This window comes from Camarhynchus parvulus, chromosome 4 (genome assembly GCF_901933205.1).
Source record: "Camarhynchus parvulus chromosome 4, STF_HiC, whole genome shotgun sequence".
NCBI lineage: Eukaryota > Metazoa > Chordata > Aves > Passeriformes > Thraupidae > Camarhynchus > Camarhynchus parvulus.
Genome location: NC_044574.1, coordinates 6,214,984 through 6,234,467, shown reverse-complemented (window position 1 = coordinate 6,234,467; position 19,484 = coordinate 6,214,984). Strand labels below are relative to the sequence as shown.

The 19,484-nt window shown below is 41.4% G+C and overlaps 1 protein-coding gene across 3 annotated transcripts in view; it reads left to right on the top strand.

The window, feature by feature from the left end:
- The first annotated feature begins 5,805 nt into the window (after positions 1–5,805).
- KDM3A (lysine demethylase 3A) overlaps positions 5,806–19,484 on the top strand; it is a 28,969-nt gene continuing 15,290 nt past the window's right edge. The window contains exons 1-11 of one of the 3 annotated variants that reach the window (XM_030946892.1): positions 5,806–5,826; positions 6,359–6,547; positions 9,034–9,183; positions 11,332–11,442; positions 12,969–13,071; positions 13,689–13,813; positions 14,295–14,367; positions 14,448–14,536; positions 16,320–16,471; positions 17,464–18,035; positions 19,239–19,440. In XM_030946892.1, the coding sequence (XP_030802752.1) occupies positions 6,377–6,547; positions 9,034–9,183; positions 11,332–11,442; positions 12,969–13,071; positions 13,689–13,813; positions 14,295–14,367; positions 14,448–14,536; positions 16,320–16,471; positions 17,464–18,035; positions 19,239–19,440 (1,748 nt within the window). In that variant the 5' untranslated portion in view covers positions 5,806–5,826; positions 6,359–6,376. Of the gene's footprint in view, positions 5,827–5,873; positions 5,966–6,075; positions 6,118–6,358; positions 6,548–9,033; positions 9,184–11,331; positions 11,443–12,968; positions 13,072–13,688; positions 13,814–14,294; positions 14,368–14,447; positions 14,537–16,319; positions 16,472–17,463; positions 18,036–19,238; positions 19,441–19,484 lie in introns of those variants that run through there. The other 2 variants (XM_030946890.1, XM_030946891.1) reach the window with 2 other exon arrangements.

Genomic DNA, 19,484 nt, shown 5'->3' with positions numbered 1-19,484 from the left:
TTCCACTGGAATCAGTTACTGCAGTAGCAGGAAATCCACACAATACATTCATTGCTCCAGTTCAAGGGTGACTTGGTAAGTGACAGGACAGAAGAACTGGAGCCAAGAGAGCTGGTGTTCCCTGCAGGGGGTGGAAGGATTTGCAGTCCATCAATAAGATTCATGCACGTACAACCACCCCCTGAGATCACCCTCCAGTGTGTCCTCCCTCCAGTCAAAAGGCTGAGCCTCTTTTTAAGTGAATACACATTCAAGAAGAGTCAAAGTTCTTGTCCAAATTGCACAAACTCGTAACTCGAGGATCAACACTTCTCAAATGTTCACTACTTTGTCAAAAACTGCATTAAATTACAGAGGCTGAAAGAGAACTTCCAAGATGTGGATTTGAATAATCAAAAGCAGGAGTGTGAATTTAGTCCAAATGTTATTAGAAAAGTACATAGGAGGGTAGTTTAGTTTTAGTTTAAAATTAGAACAATTTCTATCTCTACTCTAGGACTCACTGACCTGACACCTGCACCTGCCCAGCAGCCCAAGCTGCTGAAATCTGTCAGATCCACAAGAGAAAGGTGTAAGTTTTCTCCCAAGGGAAGACACGCTATCACAAAACAGATCAGTTTGAAATAAAGAGCAGGAGGGACTCGAAATAAGCTGAAAGAATCTCTCTGGTACTGGCAGGAAATGATGTGAAACCTAACTTTGCCAAAGCCAGGTTATGTTGTTTCAATGATGGCAGAGCCTGGACATTATTAAGTAGCAAAATATGAGCAATATGTTCTGTTTGCAGTTCTGGTGTGAGGCTTCTGGAGGACAGGTTAATTAACAAAGAACAACTCTCCTCAGATCATTTAACAACGTTGCTTTAAGTTCACTGTATCTCTTTCCCCACCTTTCAATGTCTCCTTTTGTACACCGCCAAGATGTTCCTGCTGTGGTGGTGGTTTCTACAATGTGGTTCAAATATATCCATCAAGACAATATTGCTTTGCATCCTTTTATTAAAGAATGATACCTCAAACCCTTTGAACTATTAACTGATAATGTATTATTATGTGAAGGGAAAGGGCTTTTTTCTTCCACAACAGGCCTTCTTCCTCTGAAGCAGGCAAGGAAAAACAAAACCAGCATAGAATTACTCACCACACTTTATGTATAATGTTTGCTCATGGTTACTTTGTAAAGGTTATTGCATCACTATATCTATAAATACTAATTTAACTTTAGAATTAATCTGCAAAATTTAATATCTACTTCCAATCCCCAGGTAATACTTAACACATAATTAAATAATTAAATGTTAAATTAATAGTCAATTAAAATTTAAAAATTGATCCTGATTTATCATCCTAAGAGTCTCTCACAATTTTCTGTTTCTACAGTTGGGATAAAAAACTGAAGTCCTACTAACTCTTCACTAGCAAAAGACAGTCCCCACTGCAGAATAGGAATGGGAGTGGAAATGAGGAGGTCAGCATTTCTCATAGTTTTTCTTTCAGCAAGTCAACTTAATTGCATAAAATTAAAATGTACTTTGTATCAAAATATGTGCTTCCTTCAGCTGCCGACAGTGAGAAAATATTAACTAATGTATGACATGAATTATTTTAACTTATGGTAAAGAGATAATGACTGAAAAAAGGATCTGGAACCAGTCCTGCCACTCTTGCAAAGCGGATCCAGGTGAGGTGTGCTGAGGTAACGAGGCTGTACCTGAGTAAGGAGCTTTTATCTTTTCCTGCTATAACTAGAGCTAGAGCCAGGGTGGATCTGAGCAGTGACTGATCTACATCAGCTACTTAAGGAGCAATTTAACTGCATCAGTTTGGTGCTACTGAATAAGAAAGTTTCTGGTAGTTTTTGCTTAATCTTTAGCACCACATCTCAAGCCATACTGGAGAAATGAGCTAATGGGTTATCTCCCAAAGCTCTGCTTCCAGTTCACAGAATATTCTGGGTTGGAAGGGACCCACAAGGATCACCAAGTGCAGCTCTTAAGTGAATGTTCCATACAGGGACCAAACCCCTAGCCCTGGTGCTATTGGCACCATGCTGTCAGCACAGCTGGTGGTTTCATAGCCTGACCATCAGCACTTCCAACTTTAATTACACATCCCTACACATCCATCATTTATCACTAAAATATAAAGGACTCCATGTTCCTCTTCTGTTCATGTACAGCCCCTCATTCAGAGGGCCTTTGATTGAGAATGGAGACCCCTGAATCTCACAGTAGAGATTTTAAAATCCAGGTCCATAACATCCTGCACTGATCCTTGTTTGTTGTAGCTGCACACACACTTGTAGGTTTAACCTGGAAATGCAGGAGAGCCCTGAAACACAATCTTGCTCCCTTGTATGGAAAACATCTTTGGAGAACACAGCGCCAGGACAGTTATCATGACAGTCATCTACAGCCCCTTCTCTGACTGAAATGTCCCTTTCTTATAAAGTGTCTGTGACATCAAATACTTGTAGGTAGTGGGAGGCCAATTTTCAAGCACAAATATTTGAATAGCACATCCAGATTTTATATGCAGAGAGGTAGGCGTAAATGCCTGAATGTGCAATTGTTTAGGCATAAAATTGGCTATTGAGTTTTATTGCTAAACTCCAATTTAAACTGAACTGTTAAATTCAAGTAATGAAATTCAAACCTCAAAGCCTCTTCTGCTTTTTTTCCTAGTGATACCCCACACAAGAGAAATGTTCTGTTACTTAATGGCAGCTGAAAGGAAGAATTTATTGAAGTGTGTTCTGAAGTTACTGTTTAAAGAGCTCTTGTTTGCAGAGATTATTTCTTTCTCACATAGGAGCTAAAGGTTTACCTATTACCAGTTCAACCCAGTAGGTAGGGCCAGCTGGAAAAAATCATTCTCAAGACTTCATGCAGGCAGAAGAACAGGCTGAAACCTGCTCTTTTGAGGTTCAATCAGTTCTGCCTATTTACTACAGCGCTTTGTTTTGCAGGTACTTCAACAGACATTGATTTTCTAGAGGTAAGTAATGCAGAGTGAGACAATTGCACCTGTGCCATTATCTTGGGGTTAGCCTGAAACTTATTCATGAACAATTTGATGTTTCTCTTGACACACTGAAGGTGGGCAAATATACACATAATATTTCTAACATGCATCAGTTTTTGTGGAGACTATTGCAAGTGGTGATAAAATAACCAGTTAAGAAAAACAATTACAAACATTACAGTTACAATTACACCACTTTTTTCCTGTATTGTGTGATGGTCATACTAAGAAACAAGTTCCTAAATGATACAGCAAATTCAAATATGTTTAGAGTAATAATTTTAAGTTTTATGTGTTTCACTTTTTGATCCAAGACTTTACTGGTTACCTTTAACTAACAACTTTTAGAGAAGCAAGATAAGTTAAGAAAGATATTTGATCCTTATTCAATTTCAAGAAATGAAGAATCCTAGGGAATGAAAACAAGTAGCTAATTACCTTCTCTGCTTCAAAAGCAAAAACTCTTCAGTTGTGTGGCTTCTACTTAGCCCCTAGGGTTTGAATAGCTCTATTTTTTCAGGACTTTGAAAGCTTGTTTGTACCATGGATGACTGAGTTTTGTCCAGGCTTCTGTCAACTTGTGTTCTGTTTGTTTCCCCATCTTCTCTTCTGGTCTCTGCCAATTTATTTCATCTTATGTACATTCAGAACACTGCTTTTTGATCACATCATCTTTTAGCATCATTTCCTATATAAGCTCATTTTCAAGGGCATTAATGGACTATGTCACTCTGTACTCCCAGCCCTCTAGGTCAGGACCTACCCAAAACATTAAATTTAAAACACCTTTGACCAACCTCCATACCACTCTTTGCATGTGGGAGCTGCTCATTCACTAAACTCACGTGGTTGTTGTCATTCAAATCTCTCCCTAAAGCCTTCCTTTATTCTGATGCTAATGGCAAAAAAATACTATTAGGCAACTGGAGAGCTACCAACAGCTTGATCTATTACATTGACTAATATTGCTTCATTATAGCCTGACATCCCTCTTCCTGCATGTATTAATCATCTGTTCTTTGAGGCAAAGTGTTCTCTCTGCAGAAAATCCCAAGGCTTTAAATAATGAGGTTATGCAACACCTACATGGTGTGATGTGTCAATTGTACAGCCACTGCTACATGAGCCTAAAGTCTACAATGAAATAAATAATTTGTTAGTTTTGCATCTAGCTTGCTTTATATGATGTCATAAATTCCATCTTGCAGGTCTGGTTTATATAGTAAACATTTAAATGTGAGAAGCAAACATACCTGTTTTTTTCTTCCAGTGCCAGCTAATGAGTGGCTCTTCAGACTGCCCACAGCTGCAGATCTATCATTTTTTTTATTATTCACTTTTATTTACTTTGTTTCTCTCTGCTGAAAATTGTAGCAATTACTAAGCTCATCTCATTGATAGAAATCATTGGAGATTCCCTACAGTTGTAAAAGAAATTGTAACATCTGATTTCCATGGAGTAGACAGAAATTTCCTCATCATGGCACAAGAGGAATTTTTCGAGCCTTTTGATTTCATACACGAATTTGTTTGTTTAAATGTAGTAAGCAAGTGATTGGTAAAAACAAAGTGGTGGGAAAGGCTTTAAAAACACATTTAACCTAAGTGTGGAAATGGATTCTTGGAGAAAATGGAGGATGAGACCACAACATGGCAGAAATATCGCAGCGTTCTCTGATGGGGGTTTTTGAAGCTCAGACATCTCTGGTGATGGAAAGAACCCTGGAGAAAGCAAAAGCTGAGCACTGTGAGATTTTAGTAAACTGGATGAGTCAACAGCTTCTTTGCCTTGGGTGCTTTCTGCACTTTTGGTCTTTTCCTCCCACGTGCTCTGGTGGGAAAGCCTTACAGTAGAGGAGTACATGTGTCTTTTTGGGTCACTGTTGAACACTACCACCCAGATTGCCTCATATTCTCTGTTTAATTCCTTGGTTCTCATTGGGAATGGCTTTAAACTGAAAGGCAATAGGTTTAGATTACATATAAGGAAGAAATTCTTCCCCATGAGGGCAGAAAGGCAGTAGAACCCTTCCAACCCAAACCAATTATGATTCTGTCACCTTGCCTTGCTGTTTGTAAGAACACACAGGTCTCATGTTAAAGGAGTGAGCTGGTGGAAGCCATTTGCTTTTAGATGCAACTACACAACCTTCATCAACGACAACTGGAGCGCCTTCACAGCCTCCTGTCCTCCCCAGGAACTTCGGGCACACTGTTATTTTGTGATATTTCACTTTATTCCCCATCCCCTGCCCCGCAGGGCCCACCTGCCCCCATTCCCCTCCGCATTACAAGATGGCGGCCCGCGGGGCACCCGCAGGTGCTGGTCCCGCCCCGCGCGCATGCGCAGAGACGCCCCACAGGTGCCACCGCCCCCTGTGCTATATCTGAGTACGCCGCGAGCTGCACGTATAAGGGGCCGTATCACGCCCTCTGGCCTCGCTTCGATCCCTCCGCCGTCTCTAAAGGCAGTTCCAGTAGCTGGAGGCTCGGCGCTCCCGAGGCGGGAACGCGGCCCTAGAGAGGCGTCCCGGCTCTTCCGAGCGCGTTCGTGCCTCCCTTGGGGCTCGGCTGCGGCCGCTCCTAGGGCTGGCCCCGAGGGACTCCTTCCCTCGAAGCTCAAGCGGAAGGATATATCGTTTTTATTTTTTTATCCGCCATCTGCTGAGCAACGGTTTCGGGGGTGTGGCCAGGCGCGTGGGCCCCGCCCCTCCAGGCCAATCGCGACGGGAGGCTCGCTGCCGGCCCCGCCCCGCTGGAGCCGCGCAGCCAATAGGGGTGCGGGACGGGGGCGCGCGCACGGGTGAGGGGGTGTGTGCGCAGCGCGGCTCCGACAGTGTCGCTTGGCCGCGGCGGCGGTCGGCGCGGGGGGGTGGAGGGGAGCGGGACCCGTGCCCGGTGTGACTGCGGGGTGCGCCGGCAGCGGGGCCGGGGGGGAGCAGGTGAGGGCAGGGGCAGGACTGGAGGTCTGCCCGGGTGGGCAGGCCGGGGTGTTGGTGAGGCGGAAGGAGCTTGGCCTGGTCGCCTGCTCCCTCCCTTCGGCTGCCGCCCGGCGCTCTGACTCCTCGGAGGAGGAAACAAAGAGGCGGCAGGGGTGGGAATGGCCGGGAGCTGCGCTGTAGCCATTCTGGGAAGACCTTCTGGTGTTTCCTTCCACCCACCCCCGCCGAGTAGTGATTAACAGGACCGTGGGCGGGGGGGCGACTTGTGGGTGTCCGGGGGTCCGGCTAGAGCCGCTTGGAGAAGCGAGGGGGCGGCCGGGAGAGGAAGGAGGAAGCGCTCACCGCCCTGCCCTGTGTGTTTCTCTCCTCCTTCCGTCGCTTTCCTCGGTGAAGGCCTCCCGATGAGTTAAAATGGTGCTGAGGCTTGAGGGGAGCTGGTCGCTGCTCGTAGGGAAGAGGTTCCTCTGCCTGTCGGAAGAGGAGGACAGGACGTGGGACGCCAGCCTCATCTCGGAATGGCCCTGGAAGTCGGGCAGGATCCGGGCTGTGTCACACACGGACATATCCAAACAAGACCTGAAGGTAACCGCGAACTTTGCGAGAGACCCGCTAAATGCAGAGTGTGGCCGGGGAAGTTGGTGTGGCTGTGTGTACGCGTGTGTGCACATGCTGCTCTCGGGGGCAGAGCGGACGGAGACTTGGCCGACACGTTTGGAAACGGGCACCCCTGCCCAAGTCCCCGATGTGCTTGTACTAATGCCGCAAATTACCTCTAACTAATTATAAATGTGCTTTCTTCCACTGGCATTTCGAATAGCAGGTTTTTACCGCACCCGCCGTGCCCATGGTTTATTTCCTAAAGGTAGTTTAAGGTCTTGCCAGCTGTGAACAGGTTTTTGCCCCCAGAGTTGAAACCAAAATCCTCCAATGCTGTTGGGATTGGTGACTTTCCTTTCCTGCTCTTTGGAGCAACTACTTGGGTTTTGAAGTCACACCAAACTCATGCCTGGTGCTGGAGGTCTCTCGGACTCTTCTTGCATGGTGGCCTCTTCTTATTAATGATTACCGAGTGGGTTTTTGAAGAACAGTTACTGCAAGCGTGGTGTAATTGGTTAGCTGTGCATTTCGTGTGGGAGTCGAGCTGAGTTTACGGTTTGGCTGTTAAGCTGTTAAGGGGCTGTATTTGGCATCTGTAGACATTAAAAGTATTCAGCCGTGTCTGGACACTTACTGGAGTATAAACTGAGTGCTTGCTCCCCAAGGACACAACTCCATTGTAGCAGCGGCATCTTGTGCTTGTTCCTACAGAAGACTTCGATGGCTCTCCTGTGACAGCAAGAACAGCACCATCTTCCCATTTTAGCTGTTTCCTTTCCTCTTTTTTGGTGGTGAGAGCTTAGTGACTTCTGATTAACTGACTTAATTATCAAACAGAACGAAACTTCGGATGTTTCTAACTCTTTCTTGAATGCGTAAACTTTGTTATCAGCTTGTTGTTGTGGATCTGCGGCAGGGGTGGAGCTTTGTCCATTTTTGGGCGCGGGGCTGTGCTCTCTGCCGTGCTGGTAGTGAGGAGGAGGTTCTTGGTGCAGAAAACTCTCAGGGACTTTGTCCGCAAAGGAGAAGAAGCAAGTGCTGATGGGGTCTCTATTGTGAGCTTTGTAGCTGGTTACGGTTCTGCCAGAAGCGATTGACTTGATGTGTTCTCCAGTTGAAATGTAAAGAAGTTGCAGAATGGGCAATGGAGGTGTGGAGAGCTTTGTACCAAAACAAATCCCATCTCCTTTCCTCTCGCAGTTCTGTACAGACATGATAGACCCGAAAAAATAAAGGACTGAGAGAGGAGATTAAGTATTTCTCCTGTAAAAGAGTAGAAGTATTTCTTTCAATTTTTATTTTGTATAGAAGGACTCTCAGTTGCTGTTGAAATGCTTTTCTCAACCGTGTTTTCCTGTGTGTGTGCAGTGTTGATGCAGTAGACTAAACAAGCCATTCTGGTTCTGGTTGTTATTTGCTTATCTCTTTCATAGTTTCTGTGCACCTCAAAATTACCAAGTTCATTTCTGCACCCATTAGTTCGATGACTCCTGGCTGTGGTAATGATGTTTGTATGCATGTTTTCACTTGCCTTTCCCCTGAGAGGGATGGTAAAACTCCAGGAAATGTTTCTGAGGTTCATTCAATTGAGATTTCTGTGCTGTTTGTTAAATGCAGTTAGGCTGGATTGCTGTGTTCTTTGGGAAGAGAAAATGATTTTTTCCAAGAGTAGAGTCCTCTACCAAGATGTTCCAATTCCTGTATTCAGGCCAAGTTGTATTTGTGGTCTTTCCCAATAACTTGCTGATCTCCCATGTTGCCTTTGAAATCCGGGTAATGCTGTCCCAAAGACTTTGGTCAAGCCATCATATTTTGCCATAAAATTGCTTTCTCTTGAAAAATCTGTGTAGTTGTTCCTGAAACTCACAAGGATAAATAGCAGTTAAAAGCAGTCAAGAAGTGACCTTCACATTACATAATTTGATCACCTTTAGTGTCCTACTGTCATTTGTGCTTTCAATAAGTTGGCTGAAGTTATTCTTTGGGATTGGTATTTTTAAAATAATTCTGGAAAAAAAAATAGCTAGTTTATTCCAGTGCTCTAGAGTTTGTGGAAAATCCATGTGCCACTACTGTAGGCAGTCCTTTAGCTTTAGTGGACTTTTTTAGGGAAGGTGTGTATATTTTTCCCTGCTTGTAAACACCAGTGACAGTGTTGACATATTTAATTATCTTTAAGCAGCATTAAACTTTTTGAGCTGGGAAGCTGTGAAGTTAAATGTAAATACTATTTTATATGACAGTAATGATGATAAACCAATTAACATTGACTGTCACTTATAAAATACTGGGTCAACCTTGGATGCTTTAGTGATTGCTTGATTATGTGGCAGGCAATAATCATGCTGGAATTAGAAGTACATTTAATGCTTTTTTTAATTTTTGAGTAAATTGATGGGTTTATCTTCTCCATGTTGGATGTGTCTGAATTTTATAGGTAGTCACTCACTCACTTTGCTTCCTTTCTGTAGATTTGTGTAGAATTTGATGATGAATCATGGGAGAAGAGAAGATGGATAGAAGTCTACAGCAGGATGATGATAGCATTCCTGGTGGAGCAAAAGCTGGTGCTGGCTGAAAGAAAAACCCAATCCATGCCTCCTGTCCAGTGGCCTGCAATGGCAAGTACACTCTTGGCTTGAGTCACTTGGGTTGTGCAGTTCTACCTTCTGGGACAGCTTTGTCACCAGTGGGAATTTCTCCAGTACAGCCTCACTCCTGGGTGTCTTGGGAAGGGAGAAAACATTTGTGCAGCTCTAGCTGACAGAGCTCAGCAGCATTTGAAGTTGGTGGACACAAGGATGTGTTTTTATGACATTGCTTCTCTCTCAAACCCCTGTTCTGTACATTAATTCAGTCTCCCTCTAGTCTCGTGTTTTGTTTCGTCTTTCACAAAATTCCTCTTAAAAATAGAAAGAAAAAATGTAAATGATAGGTTTCCAAGGATAGCCTGTGTTTTTAAGTTTTTGACTGTGCCTCAAGCTAATGCTATGGTGATTCTTGATCCTGAGACAAAAATAATTCAGATCACTTTAATGTGATGCCTGCCTGGTACAAGTGATTTGTGAGATTTAGATTTTCTGCATACAAAAAGCTGAGCTATAGTGTACAAGGAGAGAACTGAGCTTTCTGTACCTGCCATGCATGGCTGAATAGGCAAATTAGCCAGGGGAGGTGAACAGGGAACATTTCCTGATGTATTCAGCCAGTATAGTTGTACTTGACTACTTTGGATATTGCTGCTCAAGAAAGTAGTGAGATAAGTGAAAATGCAAACATGTAAACTTGCTGAACATGAATTATGCTGAAGCTGTAGTCTGTGTTTTAATACTATTAACTTTCCTAGGTATAAAGTGTGCATTGTAATTCATATTGCTGCCTTTTAGCTGGTCTTTCTTTCTTGAGCAAAGCCAATCAAAGCAGATACTTATTACAAGTAGGACCCAATAGAATGGGAGAGGAAATAAAAATATAAATCCTTAATTTTATTTCCTGGGCTGTGCATTAATATCAGCAGTTCCTCTGGTAGATTTTGCTGACAGCTTGTTCTGAAAACCTTCATATTTAAACTTAGCTGTTGTCCATTTCCAAGTATCTGAATAGTTCTTCCTGGATACTTCAGTTTTGGTATAAGGTTTTCCTCCTGAAGTGTTTGACGTGTCAGTTCATGCAGGGTGCATGTTCCAAAGCTCATTTAGCACAGGAAAGATGTAGGAGCAAATGTAGGCCAGTCCTGGATCTTGCCTTGGCAAAAAAAGACTTTTTCTCCTTTTATCATCACACAGGGCAGAAGAGCAGAGGTCACAAAAGAGGTGTGTGGATTAATTTATTTGAAACTTGATCACAACTTACTGGTTCAAGTATATGGGAGAGTGTGTTTGTGACAAATGGAGTAGCTCTGTAGAACTGTTGTAATGCTCAGTTACTCCTGTAGAGACTCTTGTCCCTCATGTGGGGATCTTGTCTCTCTGCCAGTGCTGTCCTTACTGAGGTGAAGACAAGAGTTTGGTTGGGTTTTTGGAGGACTGATCAAAAAAAGTCCTCTTTCTTCTGTCAGAATGATTTCCTTTTTTAAATTGGGCACACTTACACCTTTCAGGTAGGAAGGAGTTACTCTTGCTACTTTTGTTGTTCCAGGCTTCTGGTGCCTGTCCTCTCAGATCTGGTACTGTCACTAGACAAAATTTAATTTTGAGAATATTAGGACGTCTTCAGAAGCTTTTAAAGGAAATTTATTTCTTGTCTGTTCTTAAGGCTTTTGGTATATCTGAACACAACTTCATCTTTGCACTGCAGGGTTACAACAACTGTGAGGCTGTCCAAATCATCACGTGTGCCTAAATAAAGGTTTCAGTGTGTTATCAGGGTTGCACAAGTTTTGAGAACTTTAATGTAAACTATGCTGCAGACATTGATTGATTTGCTGGCTATTTCCCCAGTCTGCCATAAAGAGGCTTATTAGTTATATATCTGCAATTAGAATTATTACATTAATAAATTTTTCATGTGGACATGAATGATTAATTGCTAATGATAGCCACCTGCACTGAATTCCTAATTCATGCTGATATATGAAATTAATTTCAAGTGGAGTCCAGTAACTTTCATTTGGTGTGTATTCGAAGTTTTATTGGAAACTAGCTTTGTTTTCAAGAGTTGCATGTAGATGTGGTAACTTAACAGAAGCAAAATTTAAGTAATTTTTTTAAATGCAAATGATGAATGATGAGATGCTGTGTTTCTGAGAACATGTTTATCACTTTTTTTAGACCTACAAGTCCTTAGTGGACAAAGCTGGAATGGGATCACTGGTTTCAGTGCGCTACCTGGGTGAAGAGAAATGTGTTTTCCTTTCTAAAGACCTCTTGACACCCATCCAGGTAACCTTAACTGGCTTTGTAGAGATGAAAGATGAATCTCTTATCTTGATATTTAGGATGCATCAGGGTAATGTAGTCAATGCAAACCTCAGATGGGTAAAAACTTGTAGTAGGTGTTTATTTCTGTAACTCATAAGTATCAGTTCTGAATGAAGCATGTCTGGTTAAAAACCCTCTGGATATAATCCAGGACAGGGTCACTGAGGAGAGCTGGATGAGGGAGTGTGCTAGGACAGTTATTCAGCTCAGGTGACAGCAGCTTCATGTTGATTTTGGGGATAACCTGGAATAGTTTCCCTTTCTTCTTTTACACTTGAACTTCGTGCAAGGAGTTTCAGGAGTGTCTGGCATAAATCTTGCTATTTAACAGAAGCACATCACTGCTAATCCTAAACAAATGAGGAATTGGGCAGAATGGAAATGAGATGATTGAATTACTGAGCACCAGAGGAAAGTTTGTTAATGAAAATTAGGTACGGGTGGGTTGAAACTATTGTCCCTGGGCAGGTGTTTGGAAGAATAGTATCTGCTAAAGATAAAGGATTTAGCCTTTTTAGGAAATTAGACTCTGTAACCTGTAAACAATCTGAAATAAAAGTAGTAATTGTTGTCCTGTGTTGAGACTGCAAGTAGTGCCATCATTAATGTTCTACTTTGACTTGTTAACAGTCAGCAAATATGCAAGTCCTTTGGAGAAACTGACAAAAGAGTCACTAAAGGCCAAATTTGAGTTGTAGATAGTTGTCTTGCTTGTGTTGGCTCAACAGGAGAGCAAGATCTCTTTATGCCAAAGCCTTATCTCAGCACTGCAGTGGAAAAGATTGCTTTACTGGCATCTTGAATAACAGTTTATTGACTTCTAGTTCTTCTGCCTCTTACGAATATCAGAGCAGTGCTTGGGACAAAAAGATAAAAGCCAACCCCAAACCCCTCTCTTATTCTCGCTCGTTGAGCCTTGGGTGGAAACTTGCTGTGACCTTTCCATTTCAGAATCAATTCTCATTCAAGAATTTGAGAGGAAAAAATAATACACGTACATTATGCTGAAGAATGATGAATAATTTAGATGTAGTTGACTCTTTTCATTCATATAAACATTTTATAATGGTGTCCTGACACTGACTGGATCCTGGCATTATCATAAGTAGAAACATAAAATATTTTCATTTGCATCTGCTCAGGACAAATATGTTTCTGCTTCTGAGAACTTAAAATCCTAAGTTAAGAATGGACAGTTCAATTAAACTTACTGCTCATTAGAAATGTAGTACTACCAAGCTGGGTTATTTTCAGAACAATGTTAAAGTAGACCTGGGAAGCTCATTTCAGACTCTCTTGCAGATCCTTGCTGTGAATTAGTGATAAAAAATTACCTGCCTCCAGTCCAACAATCTAGAACTGATGGGGAGCAGATTAATGAAAGCTGGATTTGTGGGAATTTCTGCCATCTGGTTTTTAAATATTGTGGGATTTTGTTAAAAGCATTATCCTGAATGCAAACTTCTGATCTTTTTTTCCTGAAATAGGATGTGGATGGTTCCAGGCTTTCTCTTAAAGATGATCAAAATGTAAATGAAGAAATTCAGGCTCTGGTTAAGAAACACCTTGATGAGACACGCTTGGTCCAAGGTACAAGCATACTGCGGAGCAGAAAACTGGCAATAAATGCCCAAGTCCAAAGGGAAATCCTTGCAGTGTTGGTTTGATTAATTGGTAATCTGTTCCAGGGGATAAAAGCTTTTTTAAAATACTGATTTTACTCTCACAGCAGTGAGTGCAAAATGTGAAGGATAGTAGATGTTTGTTTCAAGTATTTCTTTTGAAAGAGTGAGTATGTAATTTAGGCACATATAGATGGCCTGGTACTTATGAAATAGATCAAACTTGTAGCAATTCTCAAAAATTTTGAGTTGTTTATTGTTTCAAGGAACTTGATTTTTTTTTTCCAGTTTGTTGCTTGTTTATGAAAACTTCCAGGGTGTTGTGTAGAGGCCTCCTTTTTTAGTCAAATTTAAAATTGTTCCTTTTCTTTGCCAGCTTTAAATTCTTAATTACTGGGTTCAAACCAGCATATTTGTACTTATGTGCTTGCACATGCAGGGAGTGACCTTTTTGAAAAGTTAGATATTGTATCTTGCAGTTTTCATTTCCCATACTGTAAGGACAGGAATAATTCATTTTGATAACTGTGGTGATCTTCATGCCTCCTTTGTTTTTAAGCTCTTTTTTTTTTCCCAATTTTGTAGGTGGAAAAAATATAATTGGTTCAAAAATTAGGATTTATAGCCTGGATCCTTCTACTCAGTGGTTCACAGCAGTTGTTGTCAATGGTAATCCAGCTACAAGGACTCTAGAAGTCAACTGTCAGGAGGTAGGAACCAGCTGCAGTGGCTTACAAATGGATATGGGGAATAAATGCAAATTTTATTTATGTCTCCACCAGAACTATTTTTATTTCTGTCTTTACTGTAATCTTTAAACATGGGTGCCAGTGTAGTGCAGAACAATATAACCCAAAATGTTTCTTTATGCTGCTGGTAGATTATTAGATAACAAATGCCCTTGTATGAAAAATGAGGGAGACCTGGAATTTTTATTTCAAGAGTGAAGCAAATATGATCTTGGTTTCTGTGCTCTCTGTGCTGTGCAGACAGCACAAGTTTGTGTTCTCAAGCACCAGTTTTGTATTTTTATAGAGACACTGTTACTGTCATGGTGTGTTGTTAAATTCAGCTTGGTATTCAAAGAACCTAGAAGTGTCTAAGCTTAGTCTATACTACCACATCTAAGATAAATATATTAAAATAGAGTTTCAGCTCTCTAAATGGCTGCTTTTGTGTTTCCTGTCCAAGATTCCAGCTTTAAAAACTCTTGATCCAGAATTAATTCATGTTGAAATCATATATGACAACAATGGAAAATGTGGTAAGACCTATTACTTTTTATCCTTCAAGCACTAAGTAGGTTATTTGTGATAGACTAATCTTGATCACCTTCTCTTCCAGATAAATCAAAAAGCTTTGGGGGTGTGAAAAGGAAGTCATCTGACAGCAGTGGAAGTGTTGATGCTAAACACACAAAATCTTCTCCTGAGGTAATGTCTTGCTCTGTTATATATGGCTGTTACATAATGATTATGTCACTTCTCAAAACATCTTAAATAAGGATTAGATTGGAAAGTAGAATGAGAAATATAATCCCTTGGAGAGTGTGTTGAGTTCTTTCAAACTCGTCTGGGCATGAATTGAACATCTTGCCTTGTGATAATTGGAGCAAAAGCTACTAAGCCTTGAATGTTGGTGGTTTGTTGGGGTTTTTGTTTGTTCAATTTTTGTTTGTTTGGGGTTTTTTAAACTGTACTTTTTACCCCCTCCTTCTGCTTGAGAGTTGGTCTGCCTGGTCGTGTATTCTTGCAGTAGGAGAAAACACAAAGGAGTTCTGAGGTTTATAACCTTTGCTTTTCATGTTCTTTCTTTAACCATTTTGTACATGAACACAAAACCTTCAGCTGCACTTGGATGCTTTGATTCAAGGTGCACAAGCAGTTGAAGGTTGTTCCAGTACAGAAAGGGGATGTGATTTTTCTGGTACTCTCATGTCTACTTTCATTTCTTTTGTGAGTGACCTGCCAGCTATCACTGAGAGATAAATAAACTGCTGAGGAGGAGGAGTGTGCAGCAGGGCACCATGGAGGAGCAAAGGATTGCAGTCTTGGGTTTCCACAGCTCGTGCTTGGGTACCTTTAGCAGCTTTTGGTGCTCAGTTTGCCTTTCTTCAGTTTTCTGCATCATTTCTGCTTGACGCACACAAAGCTGGGCTGTATTTCACATTCTCACATTCCAAATGCCCTGCTCAAGAATTACCACTGTCTGAATTCATAACTTGTTTTACTATAGTTTTTCCTTAAAGTAGTGGAGTTACTTACTTCTCATTTTCCAGTCTGCCTTCCTTCAGAGAACTGGATCGTTTTTCACTTTTGCACTCTTTGGGACATGCCGTGCAACCATTTTTTTCACAGTGCTTCCAGTGAGTGTGCTTTCTAATAAGGAAACCAGAAGCTATTTGTTACTCTGATTTTGGTGGATGTCAGTGGGAGTGATTAGCTGAAGCCATATTTTTTGTTAATAAATATGTGATAGTACTGATTTCTTGTGTGGAGTTAATTATCTGCAGCATTTTTCTGAGAGCTTGACTTGGTGCCTGACAGCTTTGTAATACCAAAGCAAAGGAAATATTTTGGAGCTGATGCTAAGGACCTGTAGTGTAACTTCCCACCTGGGGAAGAACCCCCACAGAAAAGCTGCTGTTCTAAAGACACCTGCTAATTTGGTAGGCCTGTTGTATTCCTAAATGAATTACAGATTTCTTAGGATGGTGATTTAATCAATGTAGGATTTTTGTACTTAGCACTTTCTAGAACTCTGGTGCAGAGATTTTCTTGCTACAAGCAAGTTCACATCTAGATCTTTGGTAATGCTGTCAATCTTCACAGTTCTGATTTTCACTGGGATTTTCAGCTGAGATTAGAAATCTATTTCTGACTGCCAATTACTGCAATTACTTTAGAAACATTGTTGCACTGGCAGTTACAAAGAGCAGAGCTTTGTGTCCTTTTTCCCACTTTCTTAATACACTTCCCCAAAAAAGTTAGTTGTTAATTGGAGGGAAATGAATTAACATGAGCAGTCTTTCATGGAACCTATGAAGTTTAAAAGGACACTATGAAGTCTTTCCACCTAATGAACTGAGTGATTCTTTTATTGACTTTATTAAACATGGTAAGAAGAGTATTATTCTATTTTTCCTTTCAGGCTGAACCCTACAAAGCCATAATTTATTATCCTGAATTTTCCTAACTGTTAAAATCTCCCTTACAGGTTTCTCCCAGTCAGGGACACGTGCAGTCAGTACCAACTGTGCTGGGTGAAGCCCTGCTGGGATGTACTCCTGCAAATAAAGACCAAAGGCACCCAGGCCTGCCCCTGCCAGCCAACTCACCACCCAACCTTGGTGCAGAGACTCCTCAGGGGTAAGGAAGCAGTTTTATGCTTATACAGACATTTTACCTCCAAAAAGAATTCTGATTCTTAGCACAACAAACTCTGAGGTAATTTTCAAGAGCTGTAGTAACTACTCTTCTGCTATAGCAGCATAGGAAAGTGTTAGATTTGCCTGCCCTGGATATGTAATTTACTTCGTAATGCCATGTTCTTACATAACTTTAAGGAAGTGGCCCTTCAATGTCCCAGGCTATTGTCACTGTTTCATTGTCCCCATCTGTAAAAGGATACACAGGTGTGGTGCCTTCTTTGTCAAATGCATTCCTTCCCTGCCCCCAGGAAAACCAGAACCTGTTCAGGCAGGTGTCTGCTTTCTTGCAGATCAGCTACAGGTCCCCAGTTACAGTTCTGTTGAACACCAGTGCCTTTGGACTTTTGTTGCCCTCAGTTCTGTCACAAAATGGATGTAATGGTAGAAATAGTGTGACAGGAAAACCCAATTTTGAAATGCTAATAGAGGTTTTTCTGCTAGTTTTGTCTCACATGCTGAATGTGGAAAATAGGATTTTTTTAAAAGTTTTTTTTGTGAGAGAGGTTTTACAGTCTCCAGCATAGTGACTTGTGTGCCAGTCAGAAGTTCCTTGAGAATCTTGCCACAGACATGCAAATGAAATGCATTTTGTTTTTCAGCAGTTGCCTGGAGGAAATGAGAAAGCAACTGTTTATTTGTGAGAGAAGGAAGTGGAGTAGCAGCAAATACCCAGATTTGTGTGTGCTTACATGGGTGTACAGTTTTATTGTTCTGACTTTAAAAAAAATTAAACTCAAATAAAACACTGTAAAAAACCCATTTAGCCTCACACAGAATTTAAAATACTCACACATCAGAACTCAAAGCACATAATTAAATAACTAAATTTCTTCTTTCAAGCTTTAAGTGTGGCTAGATTGAGCAGCTGATGCTCTGATTTTTGTGACACATTTGTGGGTTTTTTCCTAATGATTGCATGTTGTGTTTCAGCACATGTAGACGAAGCCTACCAGAAACTCACCCTTCCTGTCTCAATACTGGAGTTAAACCATTGACAGAAGAGCTGACAGCCTTTCCTAAAGTGGGCTTTATGTCTAAAGAACAAACACAAAATCCCAGTGAGCAAAATGGTAAATATACCTCTTTGAAAACCTCAAGACCTTCATCTTTAACTGATTCAGCTAATGAAAAGGGAACCAACCTGAAGAATACTAATGAACCTTTTATGAAGGCCACAACAAACTTTCCCAAGGAATGCATTTCCATAAAACAGTTGCAGCATCCCAACCCTTCCGTAGCAATACCCAGAGGCAGTGGCACTGTTGAACTGCAAAGAACTTTAGATTGCAGACCCTCAACCTCAGATGCTCATCTTCTGTCCTTCAGTGAGTGTGGGCTTAAATCACAAAGCAGCTGCAGCAGTCACAGCAGCCACAAAGGAAACAAGATTGATGAACTTGCAGACATGGAGTTTTTCACTAGAAGAAATTCAAATGAGATTCTTTGTGACAAAAGTGAAAGTGAAAGCTTTTGGACTGGAAGTGCCAAGGTCCAGGATAATAGTAAGTGTTCCTAAAATTTCCTGTCACTTGAAAGTCCTTGTAATTTCTAACTACTTAGAAGTAGTTAATGTGTTACAGATGCAAAATTAGTAATTGTGTGAGTAAAGCAGCAATTTGAGTTATTTGTATGTACTTTTAAGACAGGAATGCAACAAGCTGGAGAAACACCTTTTCCTGATAAAGGAAAAGGACTAATCCTTAATTTTTAGAAATAAATTGTTACAAAATATATGCAAGAACAGAATGGCAAAAGAGGTTACAAAATCAAGGTTCTTTTGGAATACAGATGCTGATGGCGTAATGAGCCTACCTTTTAGCAATGGCCCTAAATTTTACAAACATGACTAGGGATGGAAGCTGTCCTCAAGAAAGCTCTGTTCAAGAGGGGCTTTGATTTAAAAAACTGTCATGAGAGCAAAACAGACACAAACCCAACCACCACCATGAAAAATTAAAACCCACTCAGCCCCAAAACCACCCACCTTGTTCCTCTTTTCCATTTGGTGAGCTCTTCAGGTTTTCACATGGGACACGTGGGGAAAGGCTGTGGTTGTTTAAGGAGCTGGACTCCTGGTGTCATGTGTCCTGCTGTGCTGATTGTTCATGATTCTGGGAATCCCCCTACATACCTACCTCCCTTTTTTTTTCTATCTCTTGTTGCTTGGTCTTGGATTACCATGTGCTGTTCCATAATTAGCATGGATACACAGCCAGCCAAGCAGTCACTGTTGTGTCCCCTGCAAGGCCTCACTGGCAGTGTAGGAGGAAGGGAAATGTTTGGCATCTGTTACAGTAAGATGCTGAAAGCTGTTGCATCATGAAGGGGGAAAACAGGACTGAGAAATAGCCAGGTTGTACTCTGTCCCAATTTATTGTGAAATATGGTTGCTCAGGGCTCCAACTCTGGCTGAAGAACTTCCTTTAAAAACAGATGTTGTTTCAAAATGCTCCTCTGTAAAAAAGTGAAAGGAGCTCTTGGTTGCACAGAGTCTGTGTGACTTCAGTGGAACTGCAGCTTGAGACAGTTCCTGCTGACTGGAGAAGAGGTTTCTGCCAACTGCAAATATTTTTAGCATAACTTAGTTTCAGTGTTAACGTGAAACTTACAGGAAAAGTTGATGTGAATCTTTCACTAAAATAAATTTGCTGGCACTTCTGTGAGAAAAACCGAGGTTTTTCTAACTCTGGCTGCTCTCCCTGCAGTAATTGTCCGCAAGTCCATTTTGGCTGATGCTGCTAAAGTGAAGAAGCTGCAGCAGAGCGGGGAGGCCTTTGTGCAGGACGGCTCCTGCAACAACATCGCCCCTCACCTGCACAAGTGCCGCGAGTGCCGCCTGGACAGCTACCGCAAGAACAAGGAGCAGAGGGACTCCACCGTCTTCTGCCGCTTCTTCCACTTCAGGAGGTGAGAACAATTCACATCAACACCATCTAAAAGGTGGAAAAAAG